Raw genomic sequence first — 19,916 nt, forward strand, 5'->3', positions numbered from 1 at the left:
TTCTAGATCTCTATTACTTGTTTCCCATATCTCATGGCTGATTCCAAGGGAGTGTATACGTATGACTCTCCTACGTATGATTCTCCTACTATATCTGACAATGATCCAGTCTTGATTAACATAACAATCGACCCGCATCATCACTTTCTGTGCAACCTGTTCTAGATTAAACTATTTCTTATTGCCCCATGTTACGAATTCGTCAGATAGTTCTAAGGTAATACTTTGGCGTGAAAAAATTATGTATGCCATCCTTGTAATATTGGAAGTCTAAGATCTCAAAATATACTATAGTCAGTTTTATGGCCAAGTAACTGTACGAACTTGCAACTGCGTAGAGTCCCACATCGGGCAGGCAATGAAACCGAAGAGCATGGAGCAACTATAAAAGCCGAACACAGCAAAGTAATTTTTATTTCAATTTTTTGTTGGGTAGAAAGGATGGCGAAGCCCAATTGTATAGCTTAAGTAGTTGTTGGGGGATTGAGATCCAACACTATCCTTAAGCACTAACTTAACTTAACATCTGATACGTGGGTCCCTTAGTCCATATAACATTAAATTAAGTTTTTTAATGGGAAGGGTTCATTATAGAAGCTTGCTACTGGAATCGTAGCCCGAACGTTTAGCTACTGCTGGGCCCTGGCGCACCCCACCAAGCCCAGTTGTAACAGATTACACTACTATAATTTTGATTTTGATCCTGAATCATGGATAAGAATAATAATTTATTTAATTCTTTTTTCCTTATGACGGTAATTATTAATAATTAATCTCATCTCAGCTATAGGCGTTCTTTTTGAAATTACTTTTTCAATTAAATATTTTCATATAACTTAATGCAAATACTTCCATCTATATAATTATTGAATAAAATATAATTTTGGGTTTATATAGTTTACTCAAATTTTATTATAAATTTTATATTTTTTTTCATTATCCCATATCCACACACTTTTTTTTATCTACACCTTAGGTTCTTATAATACCACTTTTAGGAGAATTTGGAATACTAAAAAAATATAAAAAGGAATTTATAAAAAATTTAAATAAAGTATAAGAATTTAAAATTATATTTTTTTTTAATTATCAACTAGTAACCTCCAATCCAAAGTCCAAGCCTTGCTTAGAATTTGCTAACGTGCGTTAATACCACAAAAAAAAAAAAAAGAAAAAGAAAAAGAAAAAAAAGGCTTCCATTGTTTTAAATACTTATACAGAAACTGTTTAGATTGTTGATATAGATTTAAGATTATAAAGTTTATACATTTAAATTCCATAATTATATTTTGTTTTAATTAAAAATAAATATATTAAATATATAAAATTAAGTATATAATTATTCTTCCCCAACATCAAGTCTCTAGATGTAATTTTTGTTAAACAAATCCATACATGGACAAATTTTAATGAATACTCCCTTCGTTCAAAAGTATAAAATATTTTTTAAGAATTGAATGTTCAAAAATATAAAATATTTTTAATTTTTTAAAGTGTAATCATTATCTTTTTTTTTTTAAAGTATTTTTACTGATAGTGACTTTATATTTATTATAGAGTGTTTAATGAAGATAAATATAAAAAGATATAATTAATATAAAAATTAATAATTACTTATTAAAAGTTAAAATTAAATTAATTTTTTTTATATTTTTAAATGGAAGGTGTAACGATTAACATTAACACGCACTAAAAAATTAATTATTCTCACTTTTTCTTACATTCATTAAAAAAGTTTCAATAACTGGTCGAAGACACGAAGCCCTCCGGGCCTCCACTTCGCTGGTGCGTGTGGGGCTGTTGGCGCCGGTGAACGAGGGAATTGAAGAAGGGGGAGGCGTTTCGGAAGTTCCATTTTCTCTGTCCGCCAACGATGGTAACATCCGTCCGATCGGTTCGCAACCTTGCATCGTTCTCTTCACTGTCTTTCCGTCTGCTGAGAGATTGCCATTTGGCTCCACCAGTCACCAACACACCAAACGTTCTCCCCCAAACTCGGTCACTCATTCATCACAGATTCATTCCACAAACTAACATCTTGACCAGAAGTGACACTCGCGCATTGTCGACGTCTTCTGTACCCGTGGCAAAAGCTTTCGATGCAAATAGGCATCGCAAGAGTTCTTTGAGGCGGGTTCAGCCTCTAAATCGTAAGTTGAACCCAAGGGCACATGCTAATTCTGCGATCGAGCTTGCATTGGATTCTGTTGTCAAAATATTCACCGTTTCTTGCAGCCCCAACTACCTTCTCCCTTGGCAAAATAAGTCCCAGCGCGAAACAATGGGTTCCGGTCAGTTTGTTTTATTCACTTCACTGTTCCTGGCTGGCCATTGTCAATAATTCTCACTTCACGGTTAATTTCTGCTTCACAGTTTACTTTCATTTATGTTCTGAATTGTTACGACAGGAAATAGATATTAGATAGTAGCGATGTGTGATTGTAAGGGTGATAATTCTGCTAGGAAGCTTTGATGCATCTGTTTGTGCAAATAAGAGATAAATGAGATCGATTTGAGTAGTATTGTGTGTTTACGTTTGCGATGCATCAAGAATGATCAGTACTTGGACACAATCTTTGCTGCCTCTGCTGTGGCTATTCATATTTTCTTTTTTGAGGTTCGTTTTTATCAAACTGCCTCTTGCAATGCCGACTCTTATGGATTTTAGTGGTGGGTTGGTCGGTGCTGCTCGCAGGTTGTATGAAGTACAAACTTACTGATAATTGCAATTGCATTTACCCTTTCAGGGTGAAAATGTATATTTTTACGATCTTTTTTCTTTGTTGAGAGAGAGTATTTCTATGATCTGTAGATGCTGATAATTATCTTGCATGGCTCTAGCTATTGAATTAGTTTGCTTTGATTCTCCTGTCAGAAAAAATACATCTAATGTCTTGACATTGTAGATTCATAAAATTGCCTTTTACACAATGCTCATGCCGTCCTACTTGCTTACTTTGCTGGTCTTTATTTTCTCTCTCAAAGATTTATATGATTGTAATATAGGGTTTGTAATTCCTGGCAAAAAGATTCTTACAAATGCTCATGTGGTTGCGGATCATTCATTTGTACTTGTAAGAAAACATGGCTCTTCCACAAAGTATAGAGCAGAAGTCAAATTTGTTGGTCATGAATGTGACTTAGCTATGTTGATTATTGAAAGTGAGGAGTTTTGGGCTGGCATGAATCCCTTGGAGCTTGGAGATATCCCTTTTTTACAGGAAGCAGTTGCTGTAGTGGGTTATCCTCAAGGTAATTCTTCGCCAGACATAATTTAATGTTCTTTCTGTTTTGTATTTGCTTAAAATGCTTATTTTCTACTAATAGCTATTACTGCTTCCATTACTTTTGGTTTATATATTGACGGGTAAACCTTGCTGCTTGGTGCATGGAAAATTTAACTTGCAAGCCTTTTTTTGGACTGATAATTTTCCAATTTGAACACTTATCAATAAGATTGCAAGTCAAATTTGAAACTTTTAATTTATGCATTATTTTGTTGTGTCTTGGTTTTTCATAAATAGATATCTAACTACTTTACACCAAATGACATCAGAATGTAAAGATCATTCTGAGTCATCAACCAATGCTGAAGGGCTTGATAACCTGGCTTCGCTTTTAGTTTCAAGTCTATGCTTTCTGAGATACCAAGTAGTTCATTTTTCACCGTCGTGTGACCATTCCCTTGCACAGCAAACAAATAATTTTCTGTTACTAAAAGCTATTAGTTGTCCTTCTTTGTACTTCCTCTACTATCTGCCGTAATATTCTTCTTTTGACCCTAAAGATCTCTTAGAATAATGGACTAATGTGAATCTATTATCTGAATGTTTAAAATAGAGTTGATTTTTTAATCAAATTGTTAACATTTATCAAAATGGTTTTGGTTTGCAGGTGGTGACAACATTTCGGTCACTAAAGGGGTTGTTTCCAGAGTTGAGCCCACACAATATGCACATGGAGCATCACAGCTGTTGGCAATACAGATTGATGCAGCTATAAATCCTGGCAATAGTGGTGGCCCTGCAATTATGGGCAACAAGGTTGTTGGAGTGGCTTTCCAAAATCTGTCGGGTGCTGAGAATATAGGGTAAGTTGTGTTTTTCTTCCTTCATGGTGAGTTTAGAATGATCAATCCCCTTTATGCTGTATAAATTGTCCATTATATACTAGTTTTTAACCGCAAAATAAGATTCTAAAGTCTTAAACACTTGTAAATTGCAATTTTCATTCTCTACCTATTGGCATTAGATCACAATTGTCTAATTAGAAAAATTTCTGAAGGATGTGAATTCAATTTTAAACTTCTTAGAATTTACATCCCTCATTAAACTGCTATTAAAATTAAACTATATATGCTTATAATGAGTGATACTTAAAAAACAGCATAAAGTGAGAGAAGTGTTGAAAAGCGTAATAAAAAGCATATTTTAATATCCATACTTCAATACCTAAAGAAGCCGATGAGCTATAGAGAAAAGGCACACCTGATATCAGGCGTGTTGCATGTCCAACATTGGCAGGAGTGGTGCCTCAACACTGAAACTTACACATCTTCATGAATACAAGCACAATCTTCACAAGCCTTAAATTCTTTGGTGCCAACTAAGTGATGCTTAAATCAAAATATGCCTTTGCTGAAAGTTTTGGTGAGATAGTTACGCTTGGCATCTCTAATATTTCCTTCAACTTCTAATTGGTGTTTTCCACCGAACATTGAACTTATTACCAGCTATATTTTTCGTTCTACTAATATCCTAGAGAATGAAGGAAGTGTAAACCTTTCAGAAAGAAACATTATACTTCTCAAATCTTACATAGCAAAAGAATAAAAATGTAGCAAATCTTAAGTGTATATATTTATGAAGCCATGGCCACATTCATGAAATATTACAATCTATCAGCAAGAGAAAAAACTAGCAGATGTTTCTTGAAATTACGTGATACATACGTTTCTTGAAGTTATTTACAAATTCAGTCTTGGGACATTAGAGTTTGCTGAATTTCAATGACGGACATCGTGGTAAGCTGGTAGTTGGCATCCCTTAGTATGCATGCTTCAGCTTACATGATAAAATGCCCAGCCATCAAGCGCACCAGACTGCTTTATCATGAATCATGCTATGTTCTATTTTTCCGATCAAGCACAAATATACTACATATCATACTAGATTATATTCTTTCATACTGTATCTTGCAGTTACATTATACCAGTACCAGTAATAAAGCATTTTATATCTGGTGTAGAAGAAAATGGAACTTATAGTGGATTTTGCTCCCTGGGCTTGTCATGCCAGCCTACTGAAAATGTTCAACTTAGAAACCATTTTCACATGCGACCTGACATGACTGGGGTGCTTGTGAGCAAAATTAATCCACTTTCAGATGCATACAAGATTTTGAAGAAGGATGATGTCATACTTGCATTTGATGGTGTGCCGATAGCAAATGATGGAACTGGTGCGTTGTTTCTTACTATTCCGGATTCTAATATCTACAATCTTCGCTGTACATGGATCTGTTGACATTGAAGCTTGAAGCTCTAATACCATGACCAAATGTGTTCTTATCTTATTGTATTGAAGGATAAGAATACATGGCTATTTATAGGGCGAGGTCATGCTACATGGGAAATAAAATAGATGGAAACAAATATAATTCCTTAAATAAAAATGAAGTTAACTACCAAAAATAATGTCCTAACAACTACATGTTTGAAGGACCCTGTACTCTTATTGCTATATCTGTTGAAATTTCATGATTATGAGCTCATTCATTTTTTGATGATCCTTTTCATGTAGGATTTTAGCATCATAATCAGCTTATTTCTTTCCCAGTTTCTATGTCTATCATGATATCTTTATCATGTATTTATTTCCTTGTTTACTCATTGATTTCTGAGATTGGTTGGTTGATTTAGAGTCAGCTGTCCCTTTTATATGTATTACTCCTTTTTCAGAGTAAGATGAATTAGAACAGACTTCTAGGTTCCAAATTTCTACAATATCTCACTGGAATTTAATCCTTTCGATAGAATGTTCAATAGTTTAGTACGTGCAAATTATACTAAACCCAAGACTAATCGATATGTTTCTATATATACACATATATAACTTAGAACAAGTTGTACTATTCATTAGCTGTGAATAATTTGGCCCAATTTCCTTGCTTTGTGGAATGCAGGGGATCCAATACGTAATTTCTAATATCAAACAAAACCATGGAGTGATGGACCCTTTTTTAATTATTTCATTTTTCGGTGAGGGTAGGGGCTGACAATGTTTCAATTCTGATATTTATTATTAAGTTAGACTAGATGTGGGTTCTGTACGTTGATAGAGTTTGAGAAATTGGCTAAACTACTGACGGTATATGAATAATATGGCTTATTAGAGATTTTACATTTTATTTTGATTGTTCTAGGACCTGAACAAGTCTGTGCTACATATGTGGGATGGTTTGCATTTTGCTTGTCATGGTCAACAAATATTTGCAATATGTCTACTGATAGGTTGTTTAAATGCTAGAATGGGCGTGTGGAAAATGCTTTTTTTATCCCGGTATTTCAACACAATATTTTTCATCCCCAATTCGTGTGTATTTTTCTTACATGTGATTTTTGAGACAAGTGCATTCAAATAATCTTTTCTTTCTTCATGTAATGTCATGACATCTGTACTTGAGAAAATTTTCTTCCTTCCCTTTAATTGTTACTTGGATTGCTTTATCTGGTCCTTGCGAACTAGTTTAATTATATACTCATAATATGGCATGTATGCTGCAGTTGCTTTCCGAAACAGAGAGCGAATTACATTTGATCATTTGGTCTCCATGAAGCAGCCTAATGAAAAGGCTGTAGTCAAAGTTCTGCGGAATGGTGAAGAGCATGAATTTAGCATCATTCTCCGTCCTGTAAGTTTCTGTATGCTGTGTATATGATTTTTACTATGTCAATAAATGTCCAGTGATTGTCCATGTCCCAGTGATTTGTGCCATCACATTTGTGTTCTGCTTTTCTATGTTACTAAGTTTCCCCTAAGAAATTCAAAATATCTTGAAGGTAAATTATATATTCCATGTTTAATTGAACAGCCCAGGCAACATTGGCATATATTTTTAAATTTCAATGCTTATGCTTTTTAATCTAACCTCTTCTAGGGGCACCTTTAAGGCATCTCAAAATATGATAAACTTTGTCCCTTTTTTTTTTTTAAATAAGGTGGCGGAATTTTCTAACCCAACTATTATTTATGTACTGTAATTCTTCCCCTTCCTCTCATTATGAGAGGAAAAACGAAATAGAAATAAAGCTTCCTCTTATTTCTGTGACCGGGATGTCTCCACAAGTTCAGTTAGAATCTGCATAACCCTCAAGGAAACTTCTTCACGCACATATTATGCTCTGCTTCTCTCTCATCTCTATCACAGTCTAGCAGGCTGGCAATAGCTGACATAGGGTAGTTTTCCTAGCCAATTCTCTATATTGCCCCTTCTCTTCCAACTCACTCATCACACTTATTTGGGCCTGTTCATCCTTTCTCCTAATGGCTTTAAGTTTGTTTTGATCTCTCCCTCTCTCACACACACTCACAAGAAGGCTCTAGACTCTGTTTCACTATCTCTGTCATTTTATATTATTCTAGTTGTTTGCCTTGCATATAATTTGGAGAATAGTTTTTGTGAAATAATAAATATTTGGGTCCTTATTTTTCAGCTGCAACCGTTGGTTCCAGTTCATCAGTTTGACAAGCTCCCAAGTTATTACATTTTTGCTGGTCTGGTATTTGTTCCACTCACTCAACCATTCCTGCATGAATTTGGTGAAGATTGGTATAATACTTCACCACGTCGATTGTGTGAACGTGCATTGAGGGAATTGCCCAAGAAGGCCAATCAACAACTTGTTATTCTATCTCAAGTGAGCATCTTTTGATCTTTAGTGCAGTTTAACATAACCGATATCTGCCATGCCTATCTCAGTTTTGTCTTGCTTTTGTGGCGTTGCACACTTTTGTCTGTGAAAATGATTCCATTTCAGCGTCAATTACCAGTAGCGTCCCGTTCTCGTGTGTTGCTTTTAGTGTATATTAGCGGAGAATCCTGCCATTAGATTGAAAATTGCCTTCTTTTTTCTTTTTAAAAATTTTTTAACAGGTCCTGATGGATGATATCAATGCTGGGTATGAGCGTCTTGCAGAATTACAGGTGCAAATATATATTTTGTTTCGTTACTTTTATTATTTGATGAATATTTGTGATGATCATACCTTAATTTCATTTCACTGGTAATCAAATAATGTGTGCTCTAATCAACCCATTCCTGCCTTTGGATTGTGATGGAGACTTGGTAGTATGAGATTACCAAGTCTCACATTAAGTAGTATGGGATATTCAATGAAATATATAGTTGGGTTGGTTCTCCCATCTCAACTGCTAGCTTTTGGAGTAGGGTTTCCCATCCCACTTTGATACCCATCAATTGGTATCTTAGCATCGTTGTTGATGGTTCCGGAGAGGGCTACTCACGGAGGGTTTTGACCGGTCGGGGAGTGTAGCTGTTGGGACATCAGCTTTCTGTGGGGGGTCAATTGATGGAGACTAAGTAATAAAAGATACCAAGTTCCACATTGGGTAGTATGGGACTCTTAATGGGGTACATAAGAGGGTTGGTTTTTCCACCTTAACAACTAGCTTTTGGGGCAGGGTTTCCCATCTCACTTTGGTACCCCATCAGATTGGAGTAGGTTCCCTGTCTCAGATTGTCAATGGAGTAAACTCCTAAAATTATTGGCCTCAAGTGCCATCCTTGAATGAGAGAAGTTTTAGTTGGCTGTACAGATTTGATAGAATTAGTATACTTTGGACATTATTATATTTTGCTACCGGAATTAAATCGTTGTTACGGAGCTCCTCGATCTTTTTTTTTTTTTTTAAATTCTGCTTTACAGGTTCTCAAGGTTAATGGAACCGAAATTGAAAATTTAAAACATCTGTGCCAGCTTGTGGAAAACTGTAGAGAAGAAAGTGTGCGATTTGATTTGGATGATGATAGGGTCATTGCCTTGAACTATGGATTGGCAAAAATTGCTACTGCTAGGATTTTGAAGCGTCACAGAATACCTTCGTCAATGTCTACTGATCTTGTTGATGAACAGAGTAATTTATCTCTGAATTAGGTTTCTCTTCTGGAGACTTTCTGCTGTTAACTTGCCTTTTTGGAGGGTTGAAGAATCCATGAGGTCGTTGCACAAATAAACAAGAATTTACCAACCAAAACAAGAGGCAGAGACAGTCACTACTCACAAATTGCTTCAGTGGGTGTCCATCTTTGACACTGTTTCACCCATAACAATAGAGTGCAAGCAGGCATTACTTGTGTTTTTGGGTTAGTGTTTGTTGTACTAAAATTTTAATGCTTTCCATTAAAAATAGTAATATTCTTTTAACGTTGCGGAGGTGACGTACTTTTGTATGATATTTGAGGCTACCCACCTCCCCTTTTCGGTAATGGCATGTCAAGTGGGACCTCGTTTACTGTCAGGAATGATGGGGCTGGCAAGTGGGATGCTCATGTGAATTTGGTTAAATCGTTGCAAATGAATTACGTATACATCCGTAGAGCAGATTTATTTATAGATAAGCGCGGTGAAATTTACAAACTATAGTCAGATTTTTTGAAACCTGAGTTTAATTTAAAATTGACGTTAAAAGATAATTATATTCTTATTAAAAATATATTATATTAATTAAATAATTTATAATTATTTCATTAGTAATTTATAATTAAAATTTTATATATTTAATAGTTAAATTGATCATGCATTATTAAAAAGTTGGGTTAAGGTGCAAAAATACCTGTCAAATAGTTGGCTAAAAACATCTAGTAGCTTAAAGTGAAAAAAAAAGATAAAAATACTTATAATGTTATTAGAGTTTATACAAAAATAATCGAATCATTTATTTTACTCTAATACTGTTAGTTTTCATTATTAAATGTTGACTGTATTTGTCATATATTAATCTTTGCTGATGTGTATTAAAAAGAGACAAATACCTACGAAATCGTCAGCTAGAAGCATCTTGTAGCTTAAGGTGAGAAAAAGGTAAAAATATTTATAACGTTATCAAAGTTGGTATAAAAGTGATTATTTTATCAAATTTTTTAAATATTGATCTTTTAGTTGATAATTAAGCAGAAATTGATTTTTTTCGTTGACGTGAACAAAAATATTCCTACGTGAAATTATATGGAGATTGATCAATCATTGTATGAGTATCATGTGCAAAACTGTCCTTTGGGTAAACATCAAATTAAATCATTCGTTTTTTTGCAGCAATAGTGAAAACCATTTAAAAATTTCAAACCTATTATGAATGAAATTTTTTAAGGTTGTTACAATATTTTTAAGGTAGGCAGCATAGGAGGTGTGCTTAGTCTTGATCTTTGATTGTTTACAACTTATTTCACTATGTTGAATATCAAGTTTTGCAAATAAAAAAAAAGAGTGCAGATGGATGGAGAAAGCGAGTGGGATAGGTTAGTGGAAAAAAGTAAGATACGTCATCGATCAACCTCTATAGAAATTAACCTAGGGATATTTTTTTTTACGTCAGCAAAAAAAAATTAACTTTTGCTTTGATGCTAGCTAAATGGTCAATATTTAAGGAATTTGATGAATTGATCACTTTTGCACCAACTTCAATAATGTTATGGGTATTTTTACCCTTCTCCTTGTTTTAGACCAGTTGATGCTCTTGATTGATAACTTCATGGGTATTTTTTTGCCCTTTTTTTAGTTTACATCAATAAAGACTGACATGTAGTAAGCACAATTAACATTTAACATTGAAAACTAATGGCTTTAGAAAAAGTTAATGTTTTGATCACTTTTGCACCAACACTAATAATATTATAAGTATTTTTTTTTTTTTCTCATTTTAGACTATTGGTGGGTATTTTTGCATCTTAACCCTAAAAAATTTTACACTAATTATTTAAAATTATTTTGTCACTCATTTACAATTATCACTTTAACTTTTTATAACTGTAACTTTACATATTTAATAATTAAAAAATTTGAACATTTGATACAAAAAGTTAAACTTATAGTAGTAAAAAATTAAAGTAATAGTTGTAAATTATTAATAAAGTAATTATAAATTATTTAATTGATGTAATGTATTTTTAATTGAGATATTTTTGTCTCTACATCCTAATTTTAAATTATATTTAAGTTTTAAGAAATCAGCTGAAATTTTTAAATTTTATAAGATTTATTTGCAAATAACTTTGCTACACATGACCTCTATATAACTTTCGCATTTCAAAATTGCATTTGCGAGTCTCTTTTATGATGATAGCAACGCAGCACTCAACTGAATTTAACTCACTTGAATTTTGGTTATTTTGAATAATTTAATTTTTTATATTTATTATCTGATATTTTAGCACCTTTTCTTTTAAAAATATGAAATAAAAATAATTTCTTCTACAAACTTTAAAAAAGTAGTATCTAAAGATTGACGTTAAAAAAATATAAAAATTTAATTATTCGAATTAAATATTTTTGCTGTCTGAATGTTCAAAATTAAATTTGGAGAACCGATAGAGCATAAAAGAGCATTTTGCCAGCCTGGACAAGTAGAATGCCCCATTCCAATTTTTTTGAACCAGCATCTGCTCTCCGAAATAATCAAATCAGAACGCTTAGATGAAAATAAAATACTCAGGCAATATTGCAGCACTTTACATTAGATTAGATTATGACGGTTCAATTTACAGATAACACTTGTCCTAATCAACATTTTGAAAATACCTATTGAAACATTCCTCGTGCTCGCAATATTCATGCACAATTTTATACACTTTAATTAAAAGTTTAGGAAATCGACTAGCAAAGTACTCGTTGAATCCTTCTGGAACTGGTCCTAGAAGTTCCTGAAAAGGCAAAACATAAGAATATATCAGTTTCAACTTTTGTAATTAACTCCAACCTCAACTAAAGCATGAATTTGTGACGTGAAAGCTACTATAAACAAGAACCTGAATTTCCTGAGGCAATTCTCTATAATGGTTCAGCTTGTTTCTCATAACTCGCAACAAGTCACGAACACTGCCAAACTTGTATCGCCTGTATCGGCCAATGTCAGCAATGAAGGCAGGTTCTATCTTTTTATCCCAATTTGCACCATCAAAAGCCTCTGGCGCAATACTTTCTAATGCCATTAAAAGACTAGAACCAGTCAACCTATCTTCTAGTTCTACCCTATCACTAGCGTCACGAAGAAATGATAGTCTCATCTCAGAACTCCAGAAAAAAGGATGGCGCAGCACTTCAATAGCCTTTGGCCTGAAAATTATACAAATATTTTTTAATGAAATCTTTAACCTTTAACCAGGAATAGAAACGACAAATATATATATATATATATATATATAATTCCAATTCACTTGACATGTCTAACTGAGTAACACTTACTACCATTTATCCATAGCTAAAATGCCAGAGACTGAAAATGGCTAGCTAACACATACTCCTTTTCAAATAAATAACTTTTCTTAAAATAATTGATCATTTCATTCTACATAATAATTAAGAAACTCATATATAAGGAGCCTGGAAAGGATATTTCTACTTGAAAAGAAATTCTCTCGAAAGAAATTTACGTACCTTGACTCAGGAGTTGGGTTTAATAAGGAAGAAACAAGATCTTTAGCCTCAGGAATGAACTCCACCGGAGAAAGGTCCTTTCGATCTTTCACAATATTGAAATCACGTTCAAGAAGACGCTTTCCAAATGGATGTCTACCCTTAGTAATGCAAAAAAAGAGAAGACAACCTAAACTAAATAAATCTACTGCTCGGGTTTGACGTCCTCGATCAATCTGTTCTGGTGCTTGCCAACCTGAACTGCCACAACCTGCAATTTGATATATTTTTTTTTTAAATAAGAAATTAGTAACGACCTTTAGATTATTAGCCATTAAAGCCTTGGTTAGCAGAAAATGGCCAACGAGCAAAACTTATAAGATTTTGCCAATGATCCTTATATCAGTGCAGGCTAGCCATTACCGACAATAAAAACAGCGAATGCTAAAGCAAAAATAGTCTTTTCTGAAGTACTTACCAGTACCATTATGACTAAAGGAAGATTTATCTCCAAGAAGGCGTTTGCTGATACCCATATCAGAAACTTTTGCACCCAAATGTCTTTCCTTAGTTATCAAAATATTCTGAGGTTTCAAATCACGATGGATAATTCCCAATTCGTGTAAATGAACAAGTCCAGAAACTATATCCCTATTCACCAAAATGAAAAAGGTGGAACTCAAAAAGCCAATCTTAATAAAAAGGCATACAATAAACTAAACTTGAAAAGTAGACATCATTTTATAACTTGTCATATAAAAAACAAATCGTCACCTACAATCTTATTCAACTACAAAATCCCTCAATGAAAGCAAAATAGGACCCTTTTGTGCATTGCTAGCCATTTTGTCTTACCCACAGTCATATCCACCAATCATTTTACCGTAGCATTTTATTACCTCAATTTATGTCATCCTTGATGACCCCACTCATCCATTTGAATTTCACTATCACATTGTAAAAAGCCTGAATTATTTAAGCCAAACCCTCACACCTCTTTCTTGAAACTTCCCTACATCTATCTTAAATCTAATACCATCATTTATCATCATTCCTTCCCTTAAGTAAGAAATAGGAAAAATGCTCCCGCAAATCAATCTTTACATGATTGAATATTATAAACCAAACTATCAATATATATAAAGTAAAATATGATAATAAATATTTTGAATAGCCAGAGAAAAAAAACTTTATAAAAACCTCATCAACTTCAATAATAAAGAGGACGGATATCCATTTGCTTTCCAAAGCTCTTGTATGTTATTGTTTCCCATCTCTATTTGGACCTTCAAACATTCAGAAGATTGGTTTTTACTAGACATTGGTTTTGAAGAGGAATCTGAGTAAACCTGAATCAAATCACCTAAATTGCATACACAACGTTCCAGAGCAAGATATATAAAATCTTGATCACGTTCAACCCCATGCCATCGGACAATGTTAGGATGATGGTCAGATGCAATAAGATTTTGAATTTCTTTATCAGCAATATCATAATGGGCCAGGACCAAACGTTTGATAGCAACTGCCCGACCTTCATACATTCCCTCAAGGACTATAGTACCATTACTTCCCATGGCAATTTCTTTATTTGATACGAAGAGTTTACCAATTTGACGTCCTTCGGCTCCTTCAACTTTTTCAACATGTGGCAATGCTTCCCTTGCAATTTTGCCACTTGCCATTACGCCCTCATCTTCTGACGATAGATTCTTATTTCCTTTGTCACCATTGCCACTTTTTTTCCCTGACTTACGGGCTCTTTTTTTCTTAAGAGGAGAACCTTTTATTTCAGATCCACCATTTCGGACCACCAATATAACTAGCCTTTTGACCACTGGAAGATGATACATCAAAAGACCCAGAAGTAAGAGCAAAAACAATAATAAAGATGATCTAGGCCATTCTATCACCTTGTTTCCATCAACTTCCCCTCGTGCACTAATCTCTGTGGGAGGTTGAGAGAGAATGGCTGCATTATCATGATTGTCGTGGGGGTTCAAATTTTGAGGCAAAGAAGGCAACACGTTTGGATAAGTAGGAAGTGCCATATTATCGACATGTTGATTTAATGATGTATCTAGATTAGATTGTGGAAGAAGCCTCAGATCAGAAGTAGGCACTGGAAGCATTTTCTTATCATGATAGTCCCCGGGCAAACTTTCAGTGAGATCACCAAAAAGAAGATTCTTTCGCAAGCGATGGACTTCTTCTAACTCGTGACATGCATATGGCATAGCAAAATCCAAGTCATTGTTGGAGACATATTTATCCTCTGAATCTAATGAAACCCCAGCATACAGATTTTCATTATGTCCACAGAATAATGAAGCCTTAAATTCAGCTACATTCATAGTCCACAAAACTTTTCCAGATCTAGGACCTACACCTTGTAGAGAATAATCTGTTCTAATTATTTTAAGCAGAAGCTCTGGTGTGCTTGGCATTGCAGGATCACCCAAATCTTTATCCTTTGTCCTGACAATATTTGTTACACTATGCATGTCATTACTAGACAGAGCAGAAAGATTATCAGCAGCATAGCTTCGAATGAGCTTTCCACTTATAGCATCAACTTCAAACAAAGTAATTCTTTTGGATCCAAGAATAACACCTCCATCATCTGAAAAGGTAGGTGTAGCCGCAACAAAATCTGCAACAGATATTGGGAGTCTCTACAGACACGACAAACCAATTAGAGGCAGCATGATGGAAGTTGGAGCCCAAATAAAGCTCAAACACATTAGTGCGGAAAATTCATGCTTTATATAGAAATATATATAACATCAGCTGCCTACAGTAGAAAGAAACAAAGCTAGTAAGCTACAGGTCATCAACTTACACATAAAAAACATTAAAATAGAACAGAAATAGAACAAAACGCCCATCCAATATATAAACTAAGAAAATCAAAAGCTGTAGTCTCAAATAAAACTCAATCCGAAGTCCCACCTTCCTCCTTACTACCAGGGCTCTTCATAAGTTTACAAGTTATCTTCATATATTTATTTTTTAATTGTCTGCATTCCATTTAAGTTTATTCGTTCGCCATGGCAAGTGTATACTCACAAATATTAAAGACTTGTATTCCAGCCAAAGCTTTGCTGCCAATTTAAGATTTTTCAAAGGCCAAAATAAATAAATAAATATATATATATATATAGGCAGCAAACAAGATCAATAGTTTTAAAACACAACACGCAGAAGGCAAAAGCAATACAATTCATCCTTCTATCCTTTTACAACTATAATATAAAGCCTGATGTAATAGCAAAATCACATGATGCAATGAAAATTTTGTGGCAACCAGGGGAAAAGGTTAAAAGGAGTAAAAGTGGGCAGAGAGAGCAATATTGCCATGATTTAGTAAGAATCCATTCAAATAATCAGACACAGCAATATTAAACTAACTAGTTAATGATTTATACATAATTATTAAATCCAGGATATTTGTCAAAAACCAAAGCTAAAATGCATTTCCTATGAAAAGAGAAATTAGGAACCATATATTGATATCTACACCCGTACCATTTTACGGGAGTGCTTGCTTTCCATATATAGTGCCCAATCATCTCCACATTCAATGAACCCGCTATCTAATCCACACACATTTTCTTTAACATTATCCTTGATGAGAGGAGCTTGATACGAGTGGTAGATTGGTGATCCAGTAGAAAATGACCATATTACCCTCATAGAACCAATCTCCACCAAGTATATTGTCCCATCTAGGGAAGCAACAAGGGTCGTACTGGGCTTACTGTCCAATGACAATATAAAAAGTAAGAACCAAGTAGAATAATATCGTTAGATTGCTTTTTACCTGTAGATAAAACTAATATAACAGCATTATGATGTTCAAACATAACGTAATTTTGGAAATTTAAATATCACAACTCTTTTTCAGTTGAATTCCAAACATTTTAACTTTGAAAGGTAAATGAATAGACATCCCTCTTTCCATCAACCTTCCAATAAAAGAATAGGAAGTTGACAACTCCTAGTCTTTTGAATCCATCCTACCCCATCCTCTTCAACATTTCCAAATAAGCCCTGAACTGGAACATGTGAGAAGGAAAAAGAAACTGCATGGTGACTTTTTAGGTATTCCAAGATCCAACTCATGCGTGATACTATGAAAGATTAATTCATCCCTCCCCTAAAGCAGGGGAAAAAAAATCTTGTGGTTGGTCTGATTCTGATCTTGCTTCTTTTATTTGCCAATTAGCTTGTTTCACTTATCAAGGAAAAACTTTGAAAAAAAAAAAAATAGTGTTGAGTATAACTCTATCAACTCAACAACTTTATAATCAAAACAAAGACCACGCAAGAAGTACAAGGTTGCTTAACAGCCAATTATGAGATTCCAAAATTATCATCATAACTAAAAATTCGGAAAAAGGACAACTAAAAGCAAGTCAAATCAGATAAATGTGAAGGAAATGCTCAAGAACTCACGTTGAAAAAGACAAAATAGATCGGCTTGGACGGCTTAATGGTGGGAATAAAACATCAAAGCCTTGCTCACTACGATCCACAGGCGAGACTTGGGAGCTCTCTAATGTCAAAACATGGCAAGTTAAGTTCCATAACAGCGGAATTAGCCAAAGCATAAAGCGTGTGATTCTAAAGAGTCGAAATTTCATCTGGCGGCTTCAACGACAAACTCCCAAACAAAAGAATAGATGAAGCAATAATTCCGAAAAAGAGGAGCTGATCGTGTCTCGTGTTAACTAAATGATAAAGACATAAGTGGTATGAAGGAGGAAACGGAAATCACAGGAAACAACAACCGGCAGCATGGAAGATTCGAAGCTTCTTCATATCTTGCGAAATTAGTATATGTCCGTCTCGCGGATCGCCCGAATAAACCATCGTTGGATTATTACCTAAGAAAAGTCAAAGAAATAACTGAGGTCATATCCTGGACTTGCTGGATTCCTCCCTGTCGCCTGCAAAATCCTTGATTCACTGTTCAGTTTTTTTAAAACACTTATATTAATTGATTAAAATATATTCTCTCAAACTTAATTTTTATCAATTTAATTTATTTTTTATTTTAAAATTTTTGAGTTTATTTTCCAGTATTCTATTGATAATTGAGAGCATCTCTATATCATTGATTAAGTGAGATCAATTTTTTTATTAATTGACCCAAGTGCTTAGTGGTAGCTGTCATTAACATTTCATTATTTATGTCAGTAAATTTTAATAATGTTATCTCATATTTAAATAATAAAAATTAATTTAATAACATATAAATTTTAACAACTGAAATAATAAAAATTAAATTAAAACAACTACACATTTTAATTTCCCCTAAAAAAGTGTAACCTAACACCTAAAACTTAAAAAGTATATTTTAAGATATGGCCTGATACTCTTTTATTTTAAATTATAAGATAATTTAAAATAAAATTAAGCATATTAATAAAATGCATTAATGACACTTTATCAATTTATTTTTTCATAAAAAATGTAAACTTTAAAAAATATTCGTACATAATTAATTATTATGTTACAGTATCATTTTAATTTTTTCTTTACTTATAAGTTAGTATTGGAAATGTATTTTAATGAAACTTTAATTTTCTTAAATTATTTTATATTTTAAAATAAAAAATTTCAGTTTTATAATTTGGGAAGGGGGAGTATGTTCAATAGTATGATATTAAATAGCTGTTTAATATGACGCATTTTTTACCAAACTGTTTAATACATGATGTTAAAATTTATGTTTTGATCATTATTCAAAATTGTAAAAGGGAGATCGTTAATCATTATCGTTGTCGTTGTTTCCACACCAAGACACGCTTTTTCAATTTTAACTTCATCAAAATACTTGAATATTCAAATACATTTCAAATTTAGTCTATCTTAAAATGATGAAGTTATTAAAAACTAAATTTAAAAAATGAGATGTAATTTAATCATAATATCCAAGCATAATCTACCATTATTTTATTTTAAAAATATTTTTAATTCATTAAAAATATAATAATAATTTAAATAATAATAATTAAATATTAAGTTTTTAATATTATATATTAAATAATTAATCATATTAACTTTTAACATTAATATATATTCAACTATTTATAAAATTTTTATCCAATAAATTAAATTTTATGTTTTATACTTTTATTATTTAACATATCAAATTTTATGTTATATAAAATTTTTATCATCCAACAAAGATTTATTTAGTTGGCTAATTTTTTTTGAATAAAAATGTATCATATATATATATATATATATATTTAATCATCTTGATTTTTGATATTAATATATGTTGAATTATTTATTATATCATTTTTTCAACACATCAAACTTTATAATTTTTATCCTTATTATTTAAAATATTAAATTTTATTTTATTTTAAATTTTTTTCACATTTTTTAAAATTTCTAATCTATTATATTTATATAATAAAAATTATAAATTATCATAAATTATTATAAATCTATGTTTTTTTATTATTTTATATTTAAAAGTATATTTTAAAAGTATAAATTATCATTAATTTAAATACTTTTTAATTTATTAAATTAATTTTTAAAAATATATTTAAAATTTAAATATAAATTTCATTATATCAAGATATTTTTTATTAAATGAATTTTGACAAACTAAAACTCAAACGCAGACTTAATCACAATACTGCTGTTTTACCCCTTCATTTCCATCGATTTGTTAAAACCATTGATGGGGTATCCTAGTATGAATATATAATCAACCAAGGTTTTCAAGGGTATCCTAATTTTTTTTTTTAAAAGTTTAATCCTAAATTAAAATGCGAGAGCCTTTACTACGGTCAGTATTATACAATTATACAATTAAATCAAAGGCGCGTGATGCAACTTTCGTAACTAAGCGCAGAAGGCATAACAGGACACCTCTATTTGGGAATTGGGACGCAGTGGAGACTGGAGATACAGGCTGGGTCCGTTTGGATTTCAGTTGGGTATAATAATTATGAAAATAATTGATTAAGTAGTAGATTTTAATCATAATTGATTATGTTATAATGTAATTTGTTTGGATACTCATGTTAATAATTTTTTTAAAGATTTAAATTTTATTAAGAAAAAAAAAGAAGAGAAAAAATTTTGTTTTAGTTTTATTAAATTTTATGCTTTTTTTGTGATTTTTTTTTTAAATTTTTTATGTAATTTGCTTATATAACTTTGTAAAAAAAAATGCAAAAGCGAGAAGCTGAGATTTGGAGCGTTGGAAAAAAATCGATTTTTTTTAAAAAATCAATT

The 19,916-nt window shown here is 32.4% G+C and overlaps 2 protein-coding genes across 3 annotated transcripts; one reads left to right on the top strand and one right to left on the bottom strand.

Moving 5' to 3' along the window:
- Positions 1-1,744: 1,744 nt before the first annotated feature.
- On the top strand, positions 1,745-9,610 carry LOC129311437 (protease Do-like 10, mitochondrial). 2 transcript variants are annotated; one of them, XM_054953766.1, is made up of 8 exons: positions 1,745-2,291; positions 3,007-3,252; positions 3,895-4,090; positions 5,201-5,460; positions 6,785-6,912; positions 7,715-7,918; positions 8,155-8,205; positions 8,949-9,610. In XM_054953766.1, exons 1-8 carry the CDS (start codon positions 1,874-1,876, stop codon positions 9,174-9,176), a joined length of 1,731 nt encoding a protein of 576 aa, XP_054809741.1. In that variant the 5' UTR covers positions 1,745-1,873; the 3' UTR covers positions 9,177-9,610. The 2 variants fall into 2 exon arrangements, with proteins under 2 accessions (XP_054809741.1, XP_054809742.1); XM_054953767.1 differs by having other exon boundaries at positions 9,000-9,610.
- Positions 9,611-11,723: 2,113 nt separating this feature from the next.
- LOC129311439 (serine/threonine-protein kinase/endoribonuclease IRE1a-like) lies at positions 11,724-17,596 on the bottom strand. The gene is made up of 7 exons (XM_054953770.1): positions 17,109-17,596; positions 16,179-16,410; positions 13,851-15,325; positions 13,129-13,301; positions 12,672-12,921; positions 12,044-12,350; positions 11,724-11,938 (listed from the first exon to the last, which is right to left on the bottom strand). Exons 1-7 carry the CDS (start codon positions 17,294-17,296, stop codon positions 11,795-11,797), a joined length of 2,769 nt encoding a protein of 922 aa, XP_054809745.1. The 5' UTR covers positions 17,297-17,596; the 3' UTR covers positions 11,724-11,794.
- Between the last annotated feature and the right edge of the window lie 2,320 nt (positions 17,597-19,916).

Source organism: Prosopis cineraria, unplaced genomic scaffold (genome assembly GCF_029017545.1).
Source record: "Prosopis cineraria cultivar Desert tree isolate PC_DT_omini unplaced genomic scaffold, ASM2901754v1 PC5, whole genome shotgun sequence".
In the NCBI taxonomy this organism is placed as follows: Eukaryota; Viridiplantae; Streptophyta; class Magnoliopsida; order Fabales; family Fabaceae; genus Prosopis; species Prosopis cineraria.